Source organism: Amphiura filiformis, chromosome 17, assembly GCF_039555335.1.
Source record: "Amphiura filiformis chromosome 17, Afil_fr2py, whole genome shotgun sequence".
In the NCBI taxonomy this organism is placed as follows: Eukaryota; Metazoa; Echinodermata; class Ophiuroidea; order Amphilepidida; family Amphiuridae; genus Amphiura; species Amphiura filiformis.
Genome location: NC_092644.1, coordinates 24,481,811 through 24,509,032, shown reverse-complemented (window position 1 = coordinate 24,509,032; position 27,222 = coordinate 24,481,811). Strand labels below are relative to the sequence as shown.

Genomic DNA, 27,222 nt, shown 5'->3' with positions numbered 1-27,222 from the left:
TAATGCACTAGCCCTGCAGGAGGGGGTGCATTAGACGTATTAACATCTCAGTGCAAGTACATTAGGGGCTGTGCAATAATTATAAGCCCTGGGGGAGGGTAAATTTGGGGGGCAAGAAATTTTTGCGAGCCGAAAGGGGGGCAAGCAATTTTGGCAAGCCGAGAGGGGGGCGATTTTTGGCACACATTCATGGGGTGCCTTTAAAAAACGCTCTAAAAAGGCTTAGGAAAACAGTACGGAAACGCTTAAATATGCAAATTTTCATGCTCGCTGCGCTCGCAACATGTATCTAGAACCTTTAAGGTTTATAAATTGGGATCCCAAAAATTTGGCATGCGCAAGGGGGGGCGCAAAGAATTTTTGGCAGGCCGAGAGGGGGAGGCAATCGATTTTTGGCGGGGCGAGAGGGGGCAAGCGCTTTTGGCGAGCCGTTTGAAATTCCCCGGGGCTCATAATTATTGCACAGCCCCTTATGTTGTACAATTTCTCGAGCAACAAGTGATTATAACAAATTGCCACTAAAAATGCTGGAAATGTGACCAAATATAAATGCGTGTAGTACGCGGAGTGTGCACTCGTGCATTATACAAAATCAATGCTCTCCTGACATTTTTCTAACGTTTGCTCTGATTGGTTCTCTCTATCTAAGAGTGTAGGAAACCGTAATTGTTGATCGTTAAGGCGATATAATACCCTGATTTTCATCAGTACCCATCTTCTTTTTTTTGTTGCAAATTTATGAAGTATATAAATATGTTCATCATCTCCTGTCCTGAACTTATAAAATATCTCTACATACAAAGTGGTTTTAAACCATTTTAGAAAATCATTTTAGCCCTATATATTTTTTTTGTTTACTGTATCCTGGTAACTGAGATGTGTGTTTCATAACAAACCATAATTTATTCTATTGAACATGTCCAAGTAGAATACATGAATAGAATACATTAAATCCTTTGTTATACTATCTATAGAAATGTACTCACTGATTATAACACTGAATAAATTAAATAGGCCTAATCTCTTCCAAATTCAGGCATCAATTTTGAATACATGTGATAGTCTGTGATATCATACATGTCATAATGAGGTATCAATTTTGATATTTTGTCTGTTGCTGGATACATAATGGAAATGCGTGAGGTGGATATACTAAAATACCTTGGGATGTAAATGGTGAGTACAATTTAGATTGCCTAGTTGAGATGGATTGGGCAAATAAATATAAAATAGTTACCAAAATATAAAAAATGAAGCTTACGGAAAACTACCTAATATGGTGGTATAGGTGACAAAAAATACAATCTTTTTCAACATTGCTGTAGTGTGGTTGTGGTAACCTGTTACCTATGGCTTAATTAAGTTTCAGTGACATAGTGTCGCAAGTTCAAAATACAAAATATAGCTCAACATTGAAAATAGAAGCATTTTAACCGGTTCGTTTTTTGATAGTTGTGGAGCACCAAGTTCATGAAGTCATAAAAGAAATCAGGGACCACTTATTCCCATTTTACATATCAACATTATTTCCCTAATGTGTTAGCAACACATATCCAAAATTTTAACGAAATCCGTTGATAGTAAGCTTTCCAAAATGAAGTGAATTTAAAACATCAGTGATGTACCACTTTTTGGCTTATACCATTAGAAGCATGTACGCGTCATTGATACTGATGCCACCAATTGAACGAGAATATTTGCCCCTACATTTTGCATACCACTTTGTCCAATTTCTTTTTCTCATTTCTTCACAAAATGCAAAAAAATGCAAAAAAATGCAAAAAAATGCAAAAAATATGCAATAGGTGTAGTACCCCCTTAAGTGGTGCAGTTGGACAAAATATTTTGTACAGAAAATCTCTGATAGCCAGTTTAATAATTATCTGACCATCGTATTATCGTTTCGGTCAATAACAACATTTCTCCAATCATTTTTGATGTGAGAATTTAAGTCCTTGTCGGATGGACTGTGTCATTGCAAAACGTAAAGAAAAATGTGTCTGCACTCATAGAAATGACTTGTTCGCCTTGTTGGCGCAATTCAAAAGGAGTAAGTTTGGACAACTCAAAATAGTGTAAAAGTTGCCAAAACAAAATTCATTTTAGTTATCCGAACTTAAAAATGCTGAAAAAGCTCAAAAGTTCCGTCAACTAATCAACTTTGTTGGCATTACTTAAAAGTTGATGTAAGTCGTTGCGTCAACTTTTTAAGTAATGCCAACTTCTGAATTCAAGTTCAGGGAACTTAGAAAAATAAACAAAGTTATTGTAACTCATGTAAGTTGATATAACTCGTTCATATTAAGTTACTGGTACTTATTGTTTATAGTTATTTCAATTTGGTACTTTGTTACTTAATTCACGTAATTGGATCATTTTCTGCACAATTAGCAGTATTCAAATATTTATTTTTGTAATCAGTGCAAAATTTTGTATACTATAGCACACCTCTAGAAAATTATGCTAACCTAGTTTCATTTTCTGAGTTGTAACAACTCAATAAAGTAAGTGCAAATGAGGGCGACCAACATAATGATATCGAGTCAGCGTTACTCAAAGTTGTACGCGTTGGCATTACTCGGAAAGTTGACGCAACAACTTACTGAGTAATGCCAACGAACAATTTCTATGAGTGTGGATCTTTAAGCTAACTTCGCGAGTTCGCTAATCAGCAGTATAATAACTATGTGTAGCAGTTGGTTAAAATTTTCACTTTTTTTGTTTTATATCTAATTTAGCACACTCGCACATAATATGAGGCTACAACACTTGAGATACGGACAACATAACGGCGGTGTAACAACTTGTAATGTGCACCAGGCCCGGAGTACTCAATTTTGGTTTGGATAGAAGCTGCCTCCGAAAATCAAAGAAGTGGACCCATCGCTATACCATTAGTCTGATGCCGCAACAGACTTCTTAGTGGATGTAGAATATTCGATGCAAAAGGTCTTCGTTATTAAATCTATTCCCGTTCTATTTCCAGTAATGTTTAACTTCTAACGAATGTTTGATGACGTAAAATCGATAATATATTTCCAACAGAAATTCGACATAACATTTGTTCCGTCAACACACATTCGTTAGAAGATAAAAGTGAGTTGAAATAGATTGAATAAGGAATATAATATCATATGTCAAATAGAGTGAGTACAATGCTGTATAACCACTTATCCTGCATGTTTGCGGCACATCCCGCAATTTTTCCCAAAGTGCTTTTCTTACAGTACTTGTAACCCTTTAGCTAATTAAAGTTCTTTGCCAAGACCAAAGGAAAAACTTGCGTTTTTCTGCTGACAGTTTCGCCAGAAATTGTCGGCCATCACAGATCACGTGTCAAATCGGCCATCACAGATCACGTGTCAAGGGCCAACCATTTAATAGACTGGGACAGCTCATCAATCCTTGATAGGGAAGAAAACCGCAGGGCAAGATGGGTCAAGGAATCAGTATGGATTCGCAAGAGAGGAGACAACACCATGAACAGAGACGAGGGGACATTCTTTCTAAGCCACATCTGTGATCCTCTGCTCAAGACCAACGTTGGAGACAGGATTCCCGCTCCAAGCAGATGGATCAATAACAACATCAATTGCTTTGAGAAAGCCAGAAGGTTTCTGGCGAAACTGTCAGCAGAAAAACGAAAGTTTTTCCTTTGGTCTTGGCAAAGAACTTTAATTAGCTGTTTAATCAACAGACCTGATGAACCTCTTCAGTCACTTGTAACCCTATTTCTCCAGCTCATCAGATGCCAGGTGTAATTAATAAATTGACACAGAGAAAAAAATGCACGTCACAGTACGGTGTCTGATCTCCGCCAAATGCCCCCTTTTATTATTAACTAGCGGGATACCCGCGCTCCGCGCGGGTCCCCGCTAGATGAGTAAATGGGAGCGATCTTACGTTTCCTGATTAGTTTCTTTATTTCCTTCTTTATTTTGCTCCCGTTTCATTTAGTTACTGTAACCATAACCCGTATCTTTGTCTTCTTTTTCTTTTCTTTTTTATTCATTTATTCTTTCTTTCTTTTTTAAGTTTCTTCTACATAGATCTATTTTGTTCCAATAAATATATGCTGTTATTCTCCGTTTCCATGTTATTTATTTATTGATGTTAGTTATTATTATTTGATACTTTATAAATATAATCTACCCTTTCTTACGTTTGTCGCTTTTTACTAAAACAGGAGGAATTACTGAAAAGGTAGAATCATTGAAAAGGTCAATTTTATTGTTCTAAACCTGTCCCTTCTGGCAGTTCATTTAGCTTCTTTCTTTCTTTTCAGTTCCTTCTACATGGGCCTAGTTTGTTCCCATTAAAAAAAAAATTGCTATTTAGTTTGTGATTTTCCGTTTCCATGTTATTTATTTATTTAGGCCTATACCGCATTCCCATTATTTTCTAAATCTGTCCTTTCTTGCGTTTCCCTTTTAGCTTCTTTTTTATATGCTGCTTAGCTTGTGATTTCCCGTTTCCATGTTAATTCTGTTCTCATTATTTTAGCTTAGTTTCTTTATTTCCTTCTTTATTTTGCTCCCGTTTCATTTAGTTACTGTAACCATAACCCGTATCTTTGTCTTCTTTTTCTTTTCTTTTTTATTTATTTATTCTTTCTTTCTTTTTAAGTTTCTTCTACATAGATCTATTTTGTTCCAATAAATATATGCTGTTATTCTCCGTTTCCATGTTATTTATTTATTGATGTTAGTTATTATTATTTGATACTTTATAAATATAATCTACCCTTTCTTACGTTTGTCGCTTTTTTTCTACATAGTTATTTTGTTCCCATTTATCATATTTCCTGCTTAGCGTGTGATTTCCCGTTTGCATTTAATTATGTTCTCATTGTTTTAGCTTCCTTTTTTCATGAATTATTTATTTATTTATTTACTCTAATCCACAACCCTGTACCCATAACCCATAACCCATCCATAGTAGGCCTACATTTTAAGTTTTGTCCTACTTTCTTTTCTTTTCTATTTCTCTGGCACGGAAAGTTGGCCTATGGCCTAGAATAAATAATGAAATTGTACACCGACTGTCTGCATCACCACTCTAGTCTACCAGACCACTGTTTTCTACGGGACCTTAGTGATGACGCAAAGACCTGATGTTAATTTCTTGGCTGCCAACCTCGATGCAGAGGGGGAAAATGGGGCGCGTAGCTCTGCGTAGGGACGAAAAGCTCGTAAGATCATTATTAAATTATGCGCTGTTGTGCATCTAGATAGCCTGAATCATTTCTTGGCTACCTCGCAGTTGGCAGAAAACGGGGCAATGTTGCTCTGCGTATGGTTTTTTAATGGAAATATTATTACGCGGTTCACATTGTCCTTATTACCCACAATGCTACTGACTGCGATTTTGTATAGCAACACGACAGTTTTTTATGTTATTCTCTTAGTTACCATCAATTTTTGCAAAAACGAATGTCCGATGGAAAAATGGCAATATGCACCCGATCAATATACCACTAAATCAAAGCCGAAAGTCTAGGCAATTCGGAGAACACTCGCGCACAAGATGGACAATCTTCCTTTTATTTATATAGATTCCCCGATTTTTACTTACCCCCCCCCCACCTTTTTACAAATAATTCCCCCTTTTTAATTCCCCCCTGTTTGCAAATAGTTCCCCCTTTTTGTAAATAGTTCCCCTTTTATTTTTACCCATTTTGTAAATAGTTCCCCCTTTTAACAAATAATTCCCCGTTTTAAATTTCCCCTTTTTTACAAATAGTTCCCATTTTTGTAAATATTTCCCCCTTTTTACTTTCACCCGTTTTGTAAATAGTTCCCCCTTTTTTAACAAATAATTCCCTTTTAAATTTCCCCCTTTTTTTACAAACTAGCGGGATACCCGCGCTCCGCGCGGGTCCCCGCTAGATGAGTAAATGGGAGCGATCACTAAAACAGGAGGAATTACTGAAAAGGTAGAATCATTGAAAAGGTCAATTTTATTGTTCTAAACCTGTCCCTTCTGGCAGTTCATTTAGCTTCTTTCTTTCTTTTCAGTTCCTTCTACATGGGCCTAGTTTGTTCCCATTAAAAAAAAAATTGCTATTTAGTTTGTGATTTTCCGTTTCCATGTTATTTATTTATTTAGGCCTATACCGCATTCCCATTATTTTCTAAATCTGTCCTTTCTTGCGTTTCCCTTTTAGCTTCTTTTTTATATGCTGCTTAGCTTGTGATTTCCCGTTTCCATGTTAATTCTGTTCTCATTATTTTAGCTTCTCTTTTCTTATATTTCCTGATTAATTTTAATCTAATTTTGGCTTTTTTTCTTACGTTTCCTGATTAGTTTCTTTATTTCCTTCTTTATTTTGCTCCCGTTTCATTTAGTTACTGTAACCATAACCCGTATCTTTGTCTTCTTTTCTTTTCTTTTTTATTCATTTATTCTTTCTTTCTTTTTTAAGTTTCTTCTACATAGATCTATTTTGTTCCAATAAATATATGCTGTTATTCTCCGTTTTCATGTTATTTATTTATTGATGTTAGTTATTATTATTTGATACTTTATAAATATAATCTACCCTTTCTTACGTTTGTCGCTTTTTTTCTACATAGTTATTTTGTTCCCATTTATCATATTTCCTGCTTAGCGTGTGATTTCCCGTTTGCATTTAATTATGTTCTCATTGTTTTAGCTTCCTTTTTTCATGAATTATTTATTTATTTATTTACTCTAATCCACAACCCTGTACCCATAACCCATAACCCATAACCCATCCATAGTAGGCCTACCTTTTAAGTTTTGTCCTACTTTCTTTTCTTTTCTATTTCTCTGGCACGGAAAGTTGGCCTATGGCCTAGAATAAATAATGAAATTGTACACCGACTGTCTGCATCACCACTCTAGTCTACCAGACCACTGTTTTCTACGTGACCTTAGTGATGACGCAAAGACCTGATGTTAATTTCTTGGCTGCCAACCTCGATGCAGAGGGGGAAAATGGGGCGCGTAGCTCTGCGTAGGGACGAAAAGCTCGTAAGATCATTATTAAATTATGCGCTGTTGTGCATCTAGATAGCCTGAATCATTTCTTGGCTACCTCGCAGTTGGCAGAAAACGGGGCAATGTTGCTCTGCGTATGGTTTTTTAATGGAAATATTATTACGCGGTTCACATTGTCCTTATTACCCACAATGCTACTGACTGCGATTTTGTATAGCAACACGACAGTTTTTTATGTTATTCTCTTAGTTACCATCAATTTGTGCAAAAACGAATGTCCGATGGAAAAATGGCAATATGTACCCGATCAATATACCACTAAATCAAAGCCGAAAGTCTAGGCAATTCGGAGAACACTCGCGCACAAGATGGACAATCTTCCTTTTATTTATATAGATTCCCCGATTTTTACTTCCCCCCCCCCCCACCTTTTTACAAATAATTCCCCTTTTTAATTCCCCTGTTTGCAAATAGTTCCCCTTTTTTGTAAATAGTTCCCCCTTTTTATTTTTACCCATTTTGTAAATAGTTCCCCCTTTTAACAAATAATTCCCCGTTTTAAATTTCCCCCTTTTTACAAATAGTTCCCATTTTTGTAAATATTTCCCCCTTTTTACTTTCACCCGTTTTGTAAATAGTTCCCCCTTTTTTAATAAATAATTCCCTTTTAAATTTCCCCTTTTTACAAACTAGCGGGATACCCGCGCTCCGCGCGGGTCCCCGCTAGATGAGTAAATGGGAGCGATCTTACGTTTCCTGATTAGTTTCTTTATTTCCTTCTTTATTTTGCTCCCGTTTCATTTAGTTACTGTAACCATAACCCGTATCTTTGTCTTCTTTTTCTTTTCTTTTTTATTCATTTATTCTTTCTTTCTTTTTTAAGTTTCTTCTACATAGATCTATTTTGTTCCAATAAATATATGCTGTTATTCTCCGTTTCCATGTTATTTATTTATTGATGTTAGTTATTATTATTTGATACTTTATAAATATAATCTACCCTTTCTTACGTTTGTCGCTTTTTTACTAAAACAGGAGGAATTACTGAAAAGGTAGAATCATTGAAAAGGTCAATTTTATTGTTCTAAACCTGTCCCTTCTGGCAGTTCATTTAGCTTCTTTCTTTCTTTTCAGTTCCTTCTACATGGGCCTAGTTTGTTCCCATTAAAAAAAAATTGCTATTTAGTTTGTGATTTTCCGTTTCCATGTTATTTATTTATTTAGGCCTATACCGCATTCCCATTATTTTCTAAATCTGTCCTTTCTTGCGTTTCCCTTTTAGCTTCTTTTTTATATGCTGCTTAGCTTGTGATTTCCCGTTTCCATGTTAATTCTGTTCTCATTATTTTAGCTTCTCTTTTCTTATATTTCCTGATTAATTTTAATCTAATTTTGGCTTTTTTTCTTACGTTTCCTGATTAGTTTCTTTATTTCCTTCTTTATTTTGCTCCCGTTTCATTTAGTTACTGTAACCATAACCCGTATCTTTGTCTTCTTTTTCTTTTCTTTTTTATTCATTTATTCTTTCTTTCTTTTTAAGTTTCTTCTACATAGATCTATTTTGTTCCAATAAATATATGCTGTTATTCTCCGTTTCCATGTTATTTATTTATTGATGTTAGTTATTATTATTTGATACTTTATAAATATAATCTACCCTTTCTTACGTTTGTCGCTTTTTTTCTACATAGTTATTTTGTTCCCATTTATCATATTTCCTGCTTAGCGTGTGATTTCCCGTTTGCATTTAATTATGTTCTCATTGTTTTAGCTTCCTTTTTTCATGAATTATTTATTTATTTATTTACTCTAATCCACAACCCTGTACCCATAACCCATAACCCATCCATAGTAGGCCTACCTTTTAAGTTTTGTCCTACTTTCTTTTCTTTTCTATTTCTCTGGCACGGAAAGTTGGCCTATGGCCTAGAATAAATAATGAAATTGTACACCGACTGTCTGCATCACCACTCTAGTCTACCAGACCACTGTTTTCTACGTGACCTTAGTGATGACGCAAAGACCTGATGTTAATTTCTTGGCTGCCAACCTCGATGCAGAGGGGGAAAATGGGGCGCGTAGCTCTGCGTAGGGACGAAAAGCTCGTAAGATCATTATTAAATTATGCGCTGTTGTGCATCTAGATAGCCTGAATCATTTCTTGGCTACCTCGCAGTTGGCAGAAAACGGGCAATGTTGCTCTGCGTATGGTTTTTTAATGGAAATATTATTACGCGGTTCACATTGTCCTTATTACCCACAATGCTACTGACTGCGATTTTGTATAGCAACACGACAGTTTTTTATGTTATTCGCTTAGTTACCATCAATTTTTGCAAAAACGAATGTCCGATGGAAAAATGGCAATATGTACCCGATCAATATACCACTAAATCAAAGCCGAAAGTCTAGGCAATTCGGAGAACACTCGCGCACAAGATGGACAATCTTCCTTTTATTTATATAGACTAGCGGGACACCCGCGCTACGCGCGGGTCCCCGCTAGGTGAGTAAATGGGAGCGTTCACTAAAACGGGAGGAATTACTGAACAGGTAGAATCATTGAAAAGGTAAATTTCATTTATCTGAGTCTGACCCTCGTTAAGCCTAAGTTTCCATTTTAGCTTCTTTCTTTCTTTTTAGTTTCTTCTACATGGGCCAATTTTGTTCCATTTTTTAAAAACATTTTGCTGCTAAGCTTGCAAATTTCCGTTACCATGTTTTTATTTACTCAATCCCGTTCCCATTATTGTCTAAATCTGTCCTTTCTTACATTTCCCTGTTGACTTCATTTTTTATTTGCTGCTTAGCTGGTGATTTCCCGTTTTCATGTTATTTATTTAGTTCTGTCCTCAGTTTAATAGCTTTTTTTAAATTTAAATCATCTAATTTTATTAGATTTTATTATTCTTTCCTTCTTTAGCCTATTTTATTCCCGTTTTCATTTTCTTACTGTGACTAACTATAGGCTAACCCACATACTCGTAGGCCTACCTGTTTGTCCTCATTTTGTTTTCTTTTTTAATTACAGTAGGCCTACCTCTTCATGTTGTTTGTACTTTTTAACACACATCTTTTCCCCGTATTTATTACGCCTCCCCGTATTACCATTCATTGCGCGACTCTGCGTCGTTTACGCGTGACCACATTTTCACTGATTTTGAGGCCAATTCTTGACCGTTTTCAACCAAATAAAGTTTAAACACGTTCCCGTATATTCATCGATCTCCCGTATGAATTTGGCGACATTTGGATCGAAACTGACGGAGCCTTTGAGCGATACATACATAGATACATAGATACATAGATAGATACATACAACATTTCCCTATTTATAGTAAGACTAGCGGGATACCCGCGCTTCGCGCGGGTCCCCGCTAGATGAGTAAATGGAAGCGTTCACTATAACAGGAATAATTTCTGAACAGGTGGAATCATTGAAAAGGTACATTTTATTTATATAAATCTGTCTCTTCTTACATTTTCTTTTTTTAAAGTTTCTTCTGCTTAGCTTGTCATGCTTGTGATTTTCAGTTTCCATGTTGTTTATTTATTTAACCCAGTTCCCATCTCTTCTCTATTTTAGCTTCTTTTTTTCTTATTATTTCCTGATTAGTTTCTTTCCTTCTCTGTTTGGTTCCCGTTTCACTTTAACCCGTTAGCCTATAATTACTCGTACCTTTTTTGTCCTAATTTTAATTTAATTTTTCTTTATAGTACCGTTTCATGTTGTTTATATATCTTTTTCCCGTATTTATTACGTCCTCTCATAGCGTGTCTGCGGACGTGTCCAAACGTTATCATAATCCCGTGACCCATCCATGTACCTTTTAGTCATTTATTTTTGCTTCTTTCCGTATTATCATGTCCACTGGTCTCTGGCTCGCAAGTCGCGTGGCTTTGCGCCGTTTACGCGCACATTGGCGTAGTGCGAATTACGCACGCGGCGCCGACGCGCTGCCGGCCAGCTGCAGTGGCGCGTAAGCTGGCAGCCGATTTTCATAACAAAAAACCCCGTTTTTACCCCTATTTTCACTGTTTTGGCAGCCAATTCTTGACCGTTTTCAACCAAATAAAGTTTAAACACGTTCCCGTAAATTCCTCGATCTCCCGTATGAATTTGGCGACATTTGGGTCGAAACTGACGGAGCTTTTCCGTTCACACACCCACAACATTCCCCTATTTATAGTAAGATAGTTCCCTCTTTTGAAAATAGTTGTTCCCTTTTTTACTTTCCCCCTTTTTGTAAATAGTTCCCCTTTTAATACTCACCCCCTTGGTGTAAATAGTTTTTTTCTTTTTACACTCAGGAATGGTTTATCCCATTTTTACTTTCTCCCTTTTCAAATTCGATTCCCCGATTTGTTTTTTGTCCCCGCTTTTTGATGTGCGTATGGCTATGTTTTATAGGCTTTATAGAATCACGCCTCTAACCACGTGGAGTGTCAGCCTTCATGCTTCGATTCGATCGTGCATACATGTACTTCGATATTGAAATAGGTCCAGCCCCGGGGTCCAGCCTACACGTTGAAAGCACGTGATTATCTGATACAAATTCTTGAGCTAAATAAAATGAATAAAATGATACTTATTATGTAATTTATGAATTCTACAGGATATAGATCTACATTTAAGAAAAATCATAATCTGAATTATATCATGCAACTAAATATAGACCCAGGAAAAGGCCAGGAGATTGGAATTCGAATCAATTAGATTGGCTTATTATCGTTACTAGCGGGACACCCGCGCTACGCGCGGGTCCCCGCTAGGTGAGTAAATGGGAGCGTTCACTAAAACAGGAGGAATTACTGAACAGGTAGAATCATTGAAAAGGTAAATTTTATTTATCTGAACCTGACCCTCCTTAAGCCTACGTTTCCATTTTAACTTCTTTCTTTCTTTTTTTTTTTTTTTTCTACATGGGCCAATTTTGTTCCATTAAAAAAAATTCTGCTTGCGATTTTCCCGGGCGATTTTACGTTACCATGTTTTTTTATTTATTCAATCCCGTTCCCGTTATTATTTTCTAAATCTGTCCTTTCTTACATTTCCCTTTTAGCTTCTTTTTTATTTGCTGCATAGCTTGTGATTTCCCGTTTTCATGTTATTTATTTAATTCTGTCCTCAGTTTAATAGCTTTTTTATTTAAACTTCCTGATCTTATTATAGCTTTTTTCCCCTTACATTTCCTGAAGAGTTTCTTTCTTTCCTTCTTTAGCCTATTTTATTCCCGGTTTCATTTTGTGACTAAGTATATCCCACATACTCGTACAGCCTGTTTGTGCGCATTTTGTTTTCTTTTTTATTTACTAGCGGTCACCCGTCTTTCGCGGTTCGTAAATAAATGCAATTTTACAAATGCATCACCACCCTCCGAGTTTTTATTGCGAACAATTTTACCAACTCCCTAATTTATTACCGATTGATCAGTTGTTTCATTTAATTCATTTTAATCAACTTCTTCTTTGTTACCCCCCCGTGTTCTACTCTATCCTCCCGTTGTTGCCACTATTCCCCCTTAGTAGCTCACATCCCTCTTTCCCCTCTTATCCGCTCTGCCTCTTATCTGTCCCTATAGTATCATGGTTTTAGTACTTCAACTGCTAAAAAATTTGTGAATGTGAAACATAAAATCATGTACAATTTTTAAGTCAGTATATGTAGGTCCAATGCTCAAAAAATTTATAACGGCTATTAATTTGTATTTTTGCCATGTTCGCAAAGTTTGATGGTCAACCATGTATCGCGGATTTTTAAATAATATCGCCAACCCATGGCACCCATGCACTCTCCTCACTCATTTTGATTTCCCATGTTTATTATTCCCACTTGCTTTACAGGCAGCGTGTTGATATGCGATGTCGTGAGCTGACGCGAACTGTTGCGCGTTTTTTTGTTTGACGCGGCGTATTGATACGCGTAGTTGTTAGGCGGACATATTAACTGATGCTCACTTTTTTGAGGTCCCTGGATATATCAACTTCTTCTTTGTTACCACCCCGTGTACCCTATCCTCGGCCGTTCTTTACACTGTTCCCCCTTTAGCTCACATCCCTCTCCATCCTCTTATTCGCGCTCTGCCATCTGTCCCTAGTATCATGGTTTTAGAACTTCTTGCTAGTCAACTGCTAAAAAATTTGTGAATGAGAAACATAAAATGTACAGTTTTTAAGTCAGTATAAGTAGGTTCAATGCTCTAAACATTTATAACGACTATTAATTGTATTTTTGGCATGTTCACAAAGATGGTAACCCATGCATCGCGGATTATTAAATAATATCGCCAACCCATGGCACCCATGCACTCTCCTCACTCATTTTGATTTTCCCGCGTTTATTCCCACTTGCTTTATAGTGGCAGCGTGTTGATACGCGATGTCGCGAGATGACGCGAATTAAATGATACGCGTTTTTTGTTTGACGCGGCGTGTTGATACGCGAAGACTCATGATTTTTTTGTTTCACGCGATGTAGTTGTTTGGCGGACATAGTAACTGATGCTCACAATTTTGAGGTCCCTGGATATTTTTTAAAGGTATTTTTGCTCATTTTTAGATTGGAAAAAATGAGGTGAATATGCAGCGTAACTCGGTGAATGATTAGGTTTACAAAATTGAAATTGGCAGTTGCATCACCACCGTTCGAGTTTTTATCACGAAAAGTTCTGCAACTCGGTAATTTGTTATAGATAGTAGGCCTACCTCTCCATGTTGTTTGTACTTTTTAACACACATCTTTTCCCGTATTTATTACGCTACGGTCGTTCACCCGTAATATCATTCATTACGTGACTCTGCGTCGTTTACGCATGTCATGGCGTAGTGCTGCGTTACCCGCGCGGTATCGCTGCGCTACGCGAGCGGCTTGGCATTAGATACGCCCGTGCGACTCGCAGGGCTAGCTTAGTAACTGACTCCTTTTTTTGTTTACCTTGGATAGCAACGGACCACATTTTCACTGATTTTGAGGCCAATTCTTGGCCGTTTTCAACCAAATTTTCGCATAACCGTCTCGGTAAGTTTCTCGAGCTCCCGTATGAATTTGGCGACATTTGGATCGAAACTGACGGAGCCTTTATAGGCATACATAGATAAATAGATACATAGATAGATACATACATACAACATTCCCCTATTTATAGTAAGATTATTTTGGACTTGTCTCGACTTTTAAAAAAGACTAGGCTTAATTGCTACTTAATTCTTCATCTAACATATAGGGCCTACTAATTCTTTTTGGATTTTTGAGGCGTGCACCACTGACCGAAGTCCCTGGTTCATTTGTCTGGTCAATTGAATATGCCATAGAGCCTTTGATTAGAAAGCACATTTTATTGTTAACGGGATTGTTGACAAACAAAGAATAGCGAAAATTACTCGGAACTGGCTTAAAAATAAAGTTGCATAAAATCACACAGCCACACTTGTCATAAATATGCAATGCCCATTTTGTCCAGGCCCGTTTTATAAATGTATGCTTTTATTGTCATTTCACTGTTAAGACCGCTTGTTTTAAACTTTGGTGCTAACTTTAAAAAAAAACCTTTTGAATATATAGCACAAACAATTTGTATTATCTAGGCTTCTGTAACAATGGCAGCCAGTTGTTTGTTGTCTCTGACATATCCCTGTTTATAGACAAGTTCTTTACAGACTTTCAAACATCATTGCTATGAATTTGACCAGCATAAATATTTATGCATGCCATTTCACCCGTTTAACATTCTGAACATCATTTGGTTTATCAATCATATCGGATTTGCTCTTTGTACAGCCCCTCTATAAACGTGCATAAAAGTTGACGGATCCCTAACCCATTGAATTTAGCGAGCGCTTGCACAACAGGCTATAAATCTACCTACGTTGGAATCCAAATTCATGTAGAACGCCTTTCCAATAATGGATGTAGCGGAATGAGCTCTGGTGAGTGCACGGTACTCTCCAGGGTCCAGGCTTACTGGTAAAGCCTACGCACAGAAAACGGGGAGTACCCAAACAAAAAGGGAGTATTAAAAAAACAAAAAGGAGTATTATTTAAAAGGGAGAAACTATTTAAAATGGGAATCTATTTGTGAAAAGCGGGAGGAAAGTTAAAAGGGGATTATTTGTAAAAAGGGGGAACTATTTACAAAATGGGTGAAAATAAAAAGGGTATTATTTGTAAAGGGGTAATTCGAAAACGGGGAAACTATTTGAAAAGGGGAAATTAAAAAGGGGGAAACTATTTGAAAAGGGGAAACTATATGAAAAGGGGAAAGTCGAAAAGGAGAAACTATTTGAAAAGGGGGGAAAGTCGAAAAGGGGGAAACTATTTGAAAAGGGGGAAAGTCGAAAAGGGGGAAACTATTTGAAAAGGGGTAAGTCGAAAAGGGGAAACTATTTGAAAAGGGGTAAGTCGAAAAGGGGAAACTATATGAAAAGGGGGAAAGTCGAAAAGGGGAAACTATTTGAAAAGGGGAAAGTCGAAAAGGAGAAACTATTTGAAAAGGGGAAAGTCGAAAAGGGGGAAACTATTTGAAAAGGGGAAAGTCGAAAAGGGGAAACTATTTGAAAAGGGGTAAGTCGAAAAGGGGGAAACTATTTGAAAAGGGGGAAAGTCGAAAAGGGGGAAATATTTGAAAAAGGGGAAAGCATTTCGCAAAAAAGGGGAAAACTAAAATTTGGGGATATGAATTATAAAAGGGGGAGTTTGGCGGAGATCAGACACCGTATCACAGACTTTTTTCTGTACGTTTTGATTTAAAATATTGATTTATTATCAATTCTAAGCATACATTAACATACTGCTGAGGCGACATCATGATATTACAATAACATAATACTTTCAAAGTGCATATGCGAACCGTAACCTCTTTAAAGGCATAAAAAGATTTATATGCCCTACATCACTTCATTTACCAAGGAATAAAATCCCGGAACTATAAATTTACAAAAAGTCTTTTAAAATACTTCAAAAGTAATATTTTACATAATACAAAACATGAACATTATGTGATGCGATCAAGCTAATCAGTCGGAACTCGGAAATATTGATTTTGAGATATAGCCAAACAAAGAACATATTTTCTTTTGTTTCCTTTTGTTTTGGAAACTCTTTGATTGCTCATATCTTTGGAACTGGTTGTTCAATTTCAATGGGGTTTTCTGCAAAATCAAGATTGTAAATGCTTTTTACTATCCTATAAGATACTGAAAATGTAAAATTTCCGAGTTCCGACTGATTTTGCTTGATCGCATCACATATGTTTCATATTTACCTGGTAGCAAATAACTGTATAAAAGCGTCCATTGCACCATAGTATCGTATCTCATAACATATTCATGCATCAAAGAATATGAAAATATTGTCAACTTATTATTACAAAAGTAAGAGTCTTGAAAAGTACTTCAAAAGTACATTACTCGTATCTATGGAAATATTCTTATATATATTCGTATATGACTGTATCAAAGCGTTCACTGACGCCATAGTATTGTATCCTAACTCTGTATGACATATTCACTGTGCATCAAATAATACAAAATATTATCAACTTCTTATTCTAAGACAATGGTCAGTATGCTCAAAACAAATTAGACCAGGTCTAAATTTAGACCTGGTCTAACTATGGAAATTAGTCTTAGGGAGAAGGAACTCTTTGGTATTTACATACATACCTTATTCTATATTATGTTAGATCCTGGGGCAAATACAATGTAGCTTAATATTAGATGGCTGCCTTTAAGTTTTGGAATTTGCAAGGAACAAAGCAGAAAAAGAAAAGAGTAAAAGGATTCCTCCCTAAGTCAAACCTCCATAGTTAAACCAGGCCTAACGTTAGAACTGGTCTAACTTGGAATATTCGTATGACCATTTACATGGTAACAAACGACTGTATAAAACCGTCCATTGTAACCCTAGTATTGTATCCTCTGTATGACATATACATACATCAAGGAATCAAAAATATTATCAACTTATTCCAAGATTAAAAGTGTCTTGAAAAGTTCTTCAAAAGTACATTATTTATAAGGAAATGTTTACAGAACTATTTACATGGTAACAAATGACTTACTAGTAATAAAATCGTCCATTGTAACAATTGTATTGTATCCTCTGTATAACATATTCATGTATCATGGAATACACAATTTTATCAACTTCTTATAGAAAAATACTTCAAAAGTACATTAGGCGACGAAAAATCTATACCTAAAAAGGTTGCTTTTGGCTTGTAAAAATACGTAATTTTCTGCTATTCCTTTTCTCCGATCGGCACCAGATAAATCGGCCTTCCTTTTACGCGCTATTTAACCTGTGTAAACCAATCAAGGATCGTAATTGACAGTGACATCAGACGCGATAAATTCTTTTTATTTCTAACGTCTGATTTCATCAAAATACGGACAGAGATGACATGAGCAACGAATTGGGCATGTGGCTTCCTAATATTGTTGTGATCGATTTTTGAATAGGCTCCAAAATTACCAACTTCTGTGAACCATTGAAATGAGAGGTCAAAGGTCATTCAGATACACAAAAATGAAAGTACTATGATAAAAACCTCACCGCATATACCGGGTGTTTAAAAAAGGTTACATGTAGATTTTTGAAAATAATCTAAGTTAATGTCAACCAATCTAAATGTTCTTTTCATGGCATAATCTATATACCCTCTACTAGCACTCCTGTGAATGTCAAGTTCACAACGTGCGTATTTAGCCCGCATTCCACGTATTTCTGAGCACGCTGTTTACCATGTGTACGTGATATAATGCAACACGCGGTTCATTACCCGCACAATGCATTGGCGGGTAATTTGAGTAGGTCTAGCAGTAACATCCCAGCAAACACAAAAACGTTTTAAAAACGTTTTAAATAAGTTATATTTTGGCTTTTGGTTTAGGTAAAAACGTTTTAATAACATTAAAATGTCGGGTTATATAAAGGTCATGATAACGTTTTAAAACGTTTTGTATGAAAACACACTACAACAATATTTTTAATGTTTTCAAAAATGTTATTGTAAACTATTTTTGCAAACATTTCTGCCAAATATTGTGTCAATACTTAAATAACATTATGTTAAAATATTTGAACCAAGGAAACACAGAAATGTTCTTAAAATGTTTTTTTTTCAAAACCTTTTAATAACATTTAAATGTCGGGTTATATAAAGGTCATGAAAACGGTTTTAAAACGTTATTGAAAATATTTTGGGCAAACATTTTTCGCAAAATATTTTCCAACTCCAAAATAACATTCTGTTTAGAATGTTTTGTACCAAGTTTTCAAGAATGTTTTTGGAATGTTATTAAAACGTTTTTATACCCTTTATATAACCCGACATTTAAACGTTTTCTGTAAAACATTTTTGTTGGCTAAGCGGTAGATTATCAAAAAATGTTTTTTAACGTTATGAAAACGTTTTATACTCTTTATATACCCTGCTGTAGACAAGCAAGAGCGTGTCCTTTTTTGCCAGGTTGCACTTGCAAGATTAGAACTGTATCCTGATTGGTTTGATGATATCTGGTGGACAGATGATGCCCACTTTCTTCTAAGTGGACATGTAAACAAGAAGAACATGGTGTTTTGGGGTCTTAAAGGACATTCACCCCATGAAGTCGCAGAAAGATCATTGCATTCGCAAAAAGTGACAGTAGGCCCTATGGTGCGCACTTTGTTAGCAAGGGGTTATAGCCCGTACTTCTTTTGGGAAAATTAAGGCACAGTAACTATGAATAAAGAACGATGCATAGAGATGCTGAGGACTCATTTCCTGCCATGTCTTCATGGCTCCAGGCAGATATGGGTGAGCAGTAGTTCCAACAAGATGGGGCCACTCCCCATACTGCCAACGTCACAATGGATTACTATAGTATTTCAATGAGAATTTTCCACATCGGCTACTTTCCAGAAGATATGAATTCTCATGACCTGCTCATTCTCCCGACCTAACATGTCCAGATTTCTTCCTATGGGGTTATCTAAAGGAGCATGTTTATCAGCCAGTTCCTGTCTGATAATAAGACCAAGAACAGCGAGAACAGTGGAAATATCCAAACACTTAATGTGCAGGTCTTACAGTCACCAAAGAAAAGTGTTAGGATAATATCACGGGAACTTAATCCAGCAATTCCAAGGAGTTCTGTCCACGGAGTTTGGAGAAAAGACCTGAACCTGAACGCCGAATTACTGGAGTCACCAGACTAGATAAGTCCGCAACCAGGCTATCCGAGAATCATTAGGCAAAGTACACAGTTTTAGACACTATTGCAGAAAGGAGGCTGAAGTACTTTAACCACATTAAACAGATTGAGACACACAGATTATTCAAAGATAAACATTGAAGGCAAAATATATTAAAAAGGACCAACAGGAAGACCAAATAAAAGATGGCTGGAGTGTGCTAAAGCATATGGGCAAGCAAGAGAAATGCCAACCCTAACACAAATGAGCAGGCTAACAACAAACCGAGGCAGATATAATATCGTGAAGCAGAAATCATCACACAACCCACTGCTGGTGTGTACGAAGTAAGTATGAAATACTGTCAGTTTACGAGAAAGGCGCAGGATTGGTTGTTTTAGTAAATTTCCTATACTTAAGGTATAGGAAAATTTTACATTTCGCCACATATATAAATTGTACAAATAGCACAAATAGCTAGAAGTAAATGCAAAAGACAAGGATTCAAAGGGCTTTAACGTACTGGCCATATAAGCAATTTTGAACTTAGATTATTTTTCTCATATCCTAGTTGCTTCCAATGATCGCTATTTGTGCAATTGGTGCAATTGGTGGAAAGGGCTTTAAGGTGCCGACTATATAAGCAATTATGACATTGATCGCCAAGTCCCTTCTAGCCGTCAGCAATTTGTGCAATTTATGCAATTTTGAACTTAGATTATTTTTCTCATATCCTAGTTGCTTCCAATGATCGCTATTTGTGCAATTTGTGCAATTGGTGGAAAGGGCTTTAAGGTGCCGACTATATAAGCAATTATGACATTGATCGCCAAGTCCCTTCTAGCCGTCAGCAATTTGTGCAATTTATGCAATTTTGAACTTAGATTATTTTTCTCATATCCTAGTTGCTTCCAATGATCGCTATTTGTGCAATTTGTGCAATTGGTGGAAAGGGCTTTAAGGTGCCGACTATATAAGCAATTATGACATTGATCGCCAAGTCCCTTCTAGCCGTCAGCAATTTGGCGATGCCTCAGATTCAGTATGACTCGGATGATGAATTGGATATAATATCATCACACTACCGACGCAGCTTTTGACTATAATGATGACGCCTAGGATGATGATGACTCCGATATGATGCCTAGGATGATGATGACTCCGATAATGATGAATATGATGATGATAATTATGATATGGAAGCGGTTCTCGAAAGAAATGAGCAGCGCGAGCCCGGAAAAGTTGAGTGTAACCGTAGTTAGGGTGGTTGACGGATTTTTTTTGCTTATAAACATCCTCGTACGTATCATTCTTCCTTAAATTTTCTTTCCACCAATTGCACAAATTGCACAAATAGCGCTTACTGGAAGCAACTCAGATATTGTCCTCATTGCTTTTATACATTGCATAAATTGCAACACCTGTGGCTATTTCTACAATTTGTAAAAATTGCTTACGTACATGGCTATTTGTGCTATTTGTACAAATTGCACACTTTCTTGCAACTGTAGGCAATTTGTGCAATTGACTGACATAAATAGCACAAATTGCAACACCTGTGGCTATTTATGCAATTTGTAAAAATTGCTTACATATACGTTGCTATTTGTGCTATTTGTACAAATTGCACACTTTCTTGCAACTGTAGGCTATTCGTGCAATTTACTGACATAAATTCCACAAATTGCAACACCTGTGGCTATTTATGCAATTTGTCCGACATAGACATCCGACATCAATTGTAACTATCTGTGGCTATTTATGCAATTTGTGAAAATTGCTTAAGCAACTGGCTATTTGTGCAATTTGTGCTATTTATACAAATTGCACACTTTCTTGCAATTGAAGGCTATTTGTGCAATGACCAATCCTGCGCCTTAATGGAGTTTACTGGAGCAAGTTCGGTGATAGATTATCTAAATGCAGAGGTTGCACTGCGTAACTGTTATCTCTAACATGTGTCAGTGTAAACCATCACTCATTTCAGTGACTGCAAGTATTAGTTTTCTGCCGTGCGTTACCATGTTTACAGGACATGCCTAATTAGGTGCTACTGCTTTGATCTTTCTTATCATATCCAGATCCCAACGTATGGGTCTTATGCCATCCTCTTTTACCATGCCTACTGCATGCAGGCAATTCTTAACCAAGTCACTACATTGATTGTCAATTTTGAAGGATATATCTAACCTCGTAAGGTTTGGCAACTGATGGATATTATTGAAGACAGCATCCAAGCCAGCATTTCCTTTTGCACCAACAAGATTGAGCTGTGTCAAATTGGGCAACTTGTTGAGCCTGTTTGCCAATATAACGATACCTGCATCACCCATTGTATACTGTAAATCTAACATTGATAACCGGTGGCAATTCTGCAGGTGATCGACCAATGACTCAATACTCTCCCCGGGACGCTCCTCTATCCAATTCCATCCCAAATCCAACTCTATCAGGTTGGTTGTGGATGAAAACAGTTCACTGAGTGTCTTGATCTTGTCCTTGTTTAATCCCGTTCTTTGAAGACTCAACCTTTCCAACTTCTTACAATGCAACAGGGCAGCAGTTAATGGTGCAATGCTGTCCTCTACATAATTGGTAGATAAATCTAATTCCAACAGTGTTCCGCAAAGGTGATTACTCAGTGTCTTGATGTCTTTTGCTTTCAAGCCTACTTCACTCAGACACAACACCTGTAAATGCGGACAGCACTGTAGAATACGAACCAATGAGGCAATATTTACAGCATTTCCCGATAGATCCAACCTTTTAAGATTTGATGGAATGCCGTGAAATGCTGCACTCAGCTGTATCCCAAGTCCCTCCCGTCCTAGGCCTACACATTCGTCTCGAAGTATGAGACAACTAACGGGGTGGTGTGTCCGGGGAAGTGTCAATATTGTAACAATGTCTGTGATTGCATCACCAATATAACACCCGGTAAACTCAACGTGTCTGAGCGATGTGGATGCGGACAGTTGACTAAGAAGCCCATGGACTGAGCCATTAGATACGGACAATACTGCTAGTTTTGGAATCCCTAGTTTTGGAATCAAAGCTATCGTATTGCTCAATTCCGTCGGAATGTCTGTGGGTGGTTTTGAGAAGCTCGGAGATTCTTCAATCTTCAAATGCTCTACATTTGAAACACCGTTCAGTATATCTTGTGTCAAATTTGCATTCTGTACATTTAGCTTAATCGTATCTAGAAAGATTGACCTGACTTGTTTACTTGTTACTTTGCCAATCTCAGATTCAATGAAAGACTTGAATATTGGAAGTGACCGAGGATCATCACAGTTGATATGAACAGATAATGCATCTGAGAATATGGATTTTTTGAATACAGATATCAAACTAGGGTCATCTTTCAGTTTGCACTCTTGTAACAAACTGAGTATGGGCAGACAATCAACTTGATCAGCAGCATGATGCGCCATATCATGTCCAACTGAAATCTTCGACTCAATATGCACACGATGTGCATGGTCAGCCCTACACGCTATTGCAGGCCCTGCGTTTCGGCCCTTGTACTTCACATCAAAAATACGATTAACGTGTTCAATGACAGCGTTGGCAGCTGATTGAGAAGCACCACAGCAAAATCTAAGGACTTCAAATTTTTGAAGAACAAGATCCCAGGTTTCTAGTTTTTCTAGTTTGGCCCTAAATTCAGTGTACGTACTGTCAAATAACTTGGCCAAGTACTTGCCTGCGAGGAATTCTTGAAAGGATTTGTGCAAAAAGGAGACAATAGATTCCTCTTCAGATCTGATTAACCTCCATTCTTTCCTGAGAATACCTGTTCCTAAACCCAAGCTACACATTGTGGCACCAAACATATCTTCCGAGCACTCAACAGTATCTTTCTGAATATTTGTGTTTGAAAGGAGTCCTTCCAATGCCACTTTCCCTAATTTTCGCTGAAAGTCTTCCGAATCGTTCAGCTTTATTCCTGTTTTGCCCCCTTGAATGGCGTGTTTATATCTTTTCACAATTACTTCTACAAATCTTTGATACAGATCACATGTGTCGGGAAATTTAAGGGCATCTTCCCAAACCGTGCAAAGTAACATCAGAATAATGGGTATCCTGGATAAAGTAAAAATCATTGGCGAATTGTTCAGCTCGGCAGTGACCTCCTTATGTGTCTTATCGATATCCTCATTAGCTTCTGAATTTCTCCCACTTGAAAAGAAAGACCTTATGTACTCTTTCCTATCGTCATCCGAGAATCCTTTAACATTCACTGTAATATAGCGTGACTGTATAGTACCTAGTGGTTTGTGAGGACGTGTAGATATTATCACACAGGTCTGGGGTAACTGCCGACAGGCAAGTATTTGCTCTATCGTCATGATCGTCATTGTTCCCTCATATGCTGCATCTAGTGCAATATTTCCAATGCTTGTCTCATCCCATCCATCCATCAAAATTAGAATTTTGTCCTGGTTTTGTTTTAAATAGTTACACAACCTTTTCGAGTCATCGAATGGAAAGATTTGTCTACTTATCGCCTCAAACAAACCCATATTTTGGTCCAACCGTTTCATTTGTAACAGAAAGACTAACTGAAACTTATTCAAGGGAGCGGTACTACCAGTGGCCCAATCATATGCAAGCTTACAGAGTAGAGTACTTTTACCAATACCGACTTCGCCTTTTAGAACTACGCGTTTCGCTAGTCCTTCATGACCATGTTTTGAATCTTCAAGAGTAACTAGATCTGCCATTAGAACCGTACCGTCATCTCTTGCACCCATTACCTGCCTTGCACGTGCATCCCATAAGTCTGACTCTTCCTCTTCTGAACGTGCCGACCTCTCTAACTGCGGCTCCACGTAGATATCATCCATACTCTTCTCTTTGTGCAATCTTTCACGCCATGGAAACAGCACAGTTTCTGATAAGTTCTTTTTGTATAATGTTATCAAGTTTTCTCTAAATTTCTGCAAATCAAATTCTGTATAATCAAAAGCACAAAATAAATGAATTAGCAAAATATTTATTTATTCCAGCTGTTAATTAAAGCAAACCAATGTAGATCTAACATTGTTCAGTTGAATCAATCTGGTAGTTGTAATTAGGGTCAAGTATGAAAAGATTTGGTTTTGAAACAATCACCCACACCGCTACCACCATCCTCCCGGAGGCCCCAAACTCTCACATACAAAAAACACTTGATTGTTGAACATCTTCTAAATGCACATTTTTTTTGTTTTATTTAAAGCCATATTATAACATTTGCTGAGGAGGACGCCCTCACTGATTTTTTTAAATTCACTTTTTTACACGATTATATTGTACTTTATTAAACCAATATACCCTGCAAAATTCAAGACTCTAGGTGCTGTAGTTTTGTCAAAATCTGAGATTTTGAATAAAGCGCCGGAACCGGCGTCTTATTATTACGATGGAATTATTAGTCGAACGCATACACGATGTTCATAACACACAGTACACACGGCGTGCAGGACGGTGATCTACACAACAAAGGGTCGTACCATAACATGACCGAAGGAGTGGTACGTATTGGCGACATACGCGCTGGTAGTAAATTCCAATTTACTTTGCTTTGCCGTAGTTGTTCGGCTCAAAAATAAAAGGGATATATCTGACAGTAAAACTAACATTTTATGTCAAAGAATTGCTAATCTATTTTGTATGATAATGTTATAATATTGCTTTAACATACAATCAAGAACATCAAGATAATAAACAATGGTCTTCCTAGCATATTTTTAAGATTAGCTTTAAAAATTTCGAACCACAAATGTAAATCACTTGTAAATTGTCTTATGAGGCACCTGCTTGAAATAATGGCTAAAGTATATAACAAGCAAATAAGGGAAGGAACAAACAAAATACAAACTACACTATAAGCATGGCTGAGGATGACTTTTACAGACTTGACATTAAGTATGGAATATTTGTTCGCAAAATTCCAAGACTGGTCTGGGTCTGCATAAAATGGACGGGCCAAATATTAATTGGCGTGTGTCGGGAGATGGTACAAATTCCATTAGTTTACATTATGGCGCTCATAATGTAGTGAATTATTTATTGCGGTTTGAGGTGATATTTACTGAACCTAAATACCAATAATTTCACAGGGCATTTATGTACACCAATGGCCATTAAAATGGTGCAAAAAGTAGAAATTCGAAAACAAAATTCAGGGCGCTGCTGTGGAGCAAATCACACATTATGGCTTTAATATTTAGCCCGTGCGGTTTATGCAGACTCCGTCCAGACCAGTCGTTGGGCCTACTTAATATCAAGTCTATAGTTGGTAGTCTGATCACCAAGGGTGACCATGGTATAGAGAATAATTATTTTGACCTAAAGGTCAAATATACAATTTTGGGTTCAATAGGGTAAACAAATTGAAAAATTCTCAGAGATTCATCAAAATTTAGTGTTGCGGAAACATTTTGACCACCCCTCGTAGCAAACAGAAGTAAACAAGAATCGGAGGTTATGTGATGGGAGCTAATCAAGCATCTACATAATGATTGCTTAGTTTTAATAGTAGCGATATTTCATTCACAATGATCATCTCCTGAGTATAAAATTGTTGTACCATGTAATAAACGATATAAAGTCCAACATACATAGTATCATTGATATTGAGCGTTGTGGGACTCGGCAATAAAGTAATTACCAGTGAATTCAACATCTGGATTCCTTGACAAACTGCCTCTAAGGTACTCATATATTATAATAGCCATCATTATTTTGTTTTGCGTCTTGAAGGATCACTAAACCTAGAGTAACTTACCTTGTTGTGGATAACTTAAATCACCTTGTCCACGCCTGGCGTACACCCAACAGTCATGATGAAAATTGGACATACCTGGAGTAGCTAGCTTTTAAATATTTTCTAATTATTTTGGTAGAATGCCAAATAACGATTCGTCTGCTTGTTAAAAGTGTTACGCATGAATCATTTCAAATTAGATAACAGGGCTCAGACAGTGCGACACTGCACCGTTTACTAACGCTCTATGCCGTCATCTCAATATAGTGAAATCACCATTAAATAATAATTATTGACATGCTGCCCCATGACTCTCTACCGTGAAATCCCTGTACGCTAATTCAAGTGAATACATGCATGACAGGACTTAAAAGAAACAAACAAATCGGCACTCGCAATTCTGCCAAAATCATAATGATGCATGTACCTGTGAAAATGACTGAAAAACATGCATAGATAGACATACCTCGTTTGATTTGGTGCTGACATTGCTGCGTTGTGTACGTACCATCTGATGCTGTAGCTGTGAGGATCCCTTGCCATGTGTTGTCAATTCCTTCCAAGATGTGTGGACGGTCAGAGTATGATTTGGTCCATTCCCTGGATAGCACCTTACATGAGTAGGTAATTTTGACCTTGTCATAGTCATTAAAATTGTCAATTTCAGGAGTTATCTCCAAACCTGATGATGTCCATTCCGTTTTAAATGTGGTCGAAACTTTCGAATGAAAAACAAAAACAAAACAAAGGATAACATTACTTTATTGTTATGGTTGCTGTAGAGTAGTTAAAAAAATTAAATTGGTGTCCATTTATATGTTAATGTGGTGTCAACTCGAGTAGAAAAATAGATTTAAGATACAAACAAGGTAAGAGGCTTACGAATCATACACTGGAACATGGAAACATTCAAACAGTACAAACTAGCGCACGAGATACAATTAATGATACTCAATCGTTATTCTAAATATATCAATATACAGGGGAAAGAAGAATTACGCATCACACACTTAGCACAATTAAACGTGAATTTACAAATTAAATGGAAACAAGTGGTCGAGCGCTCGCCCGACAAGCGAGAGGTCTGGGTTTCAAGTCCCCGCACAGGCAGATATGTCCGGAGGTATATCTGCCTATGCATGTCTTGTTTCCATTTGTAAATTCATGATTAATTGTGCTAGTGTGCTAGTAGATTTTAGATACATTATCACAATATAGGATAGTCAATGAATAGGCTTGATGGATTTACTTTAAGTTCTAAGACTTGTTTCTCCTCCTCCTCACTTGTTATTGTCTGCTCGTAATGTTTTTGTTTTTGTTTTTCTTA

General features: G+C 36.9%; 1 protein-coding gene across 1 annotated transcript in view; it reads right to left on the bottom strand.

Annotated features, from left to right (window-relative positions):
• Positions 1 to 15,701: 15,701 nt before the first annotated feature.
• The window catches only part of LOC140137507 (NLR family CARD domain-containing protein 4-like), a 116,356-nt gene continuing 104,835 nt past the window's right edge, over positions 15,702 to 27,222 (bottom strand). The window contains exons 10-11 of the mRNA XM_072159222.1: positions 26,362 to 26,613; positions 15,702 to 24,098 (exon numbers count right to left, since the gene is read on the bottom strand). Of these exons, the coding sequence (XP_072015323.1) occupies positions 21,178 to 24,098; positions 26,362 to 26,613 (3,173 nt within the window). The 3' untranslated portion in view covers positions 15,702 to 21,177. The remainder of the gene's footprint in view (positions 24,099 to 26,361; positions 26,614 to 27,222) is intronic.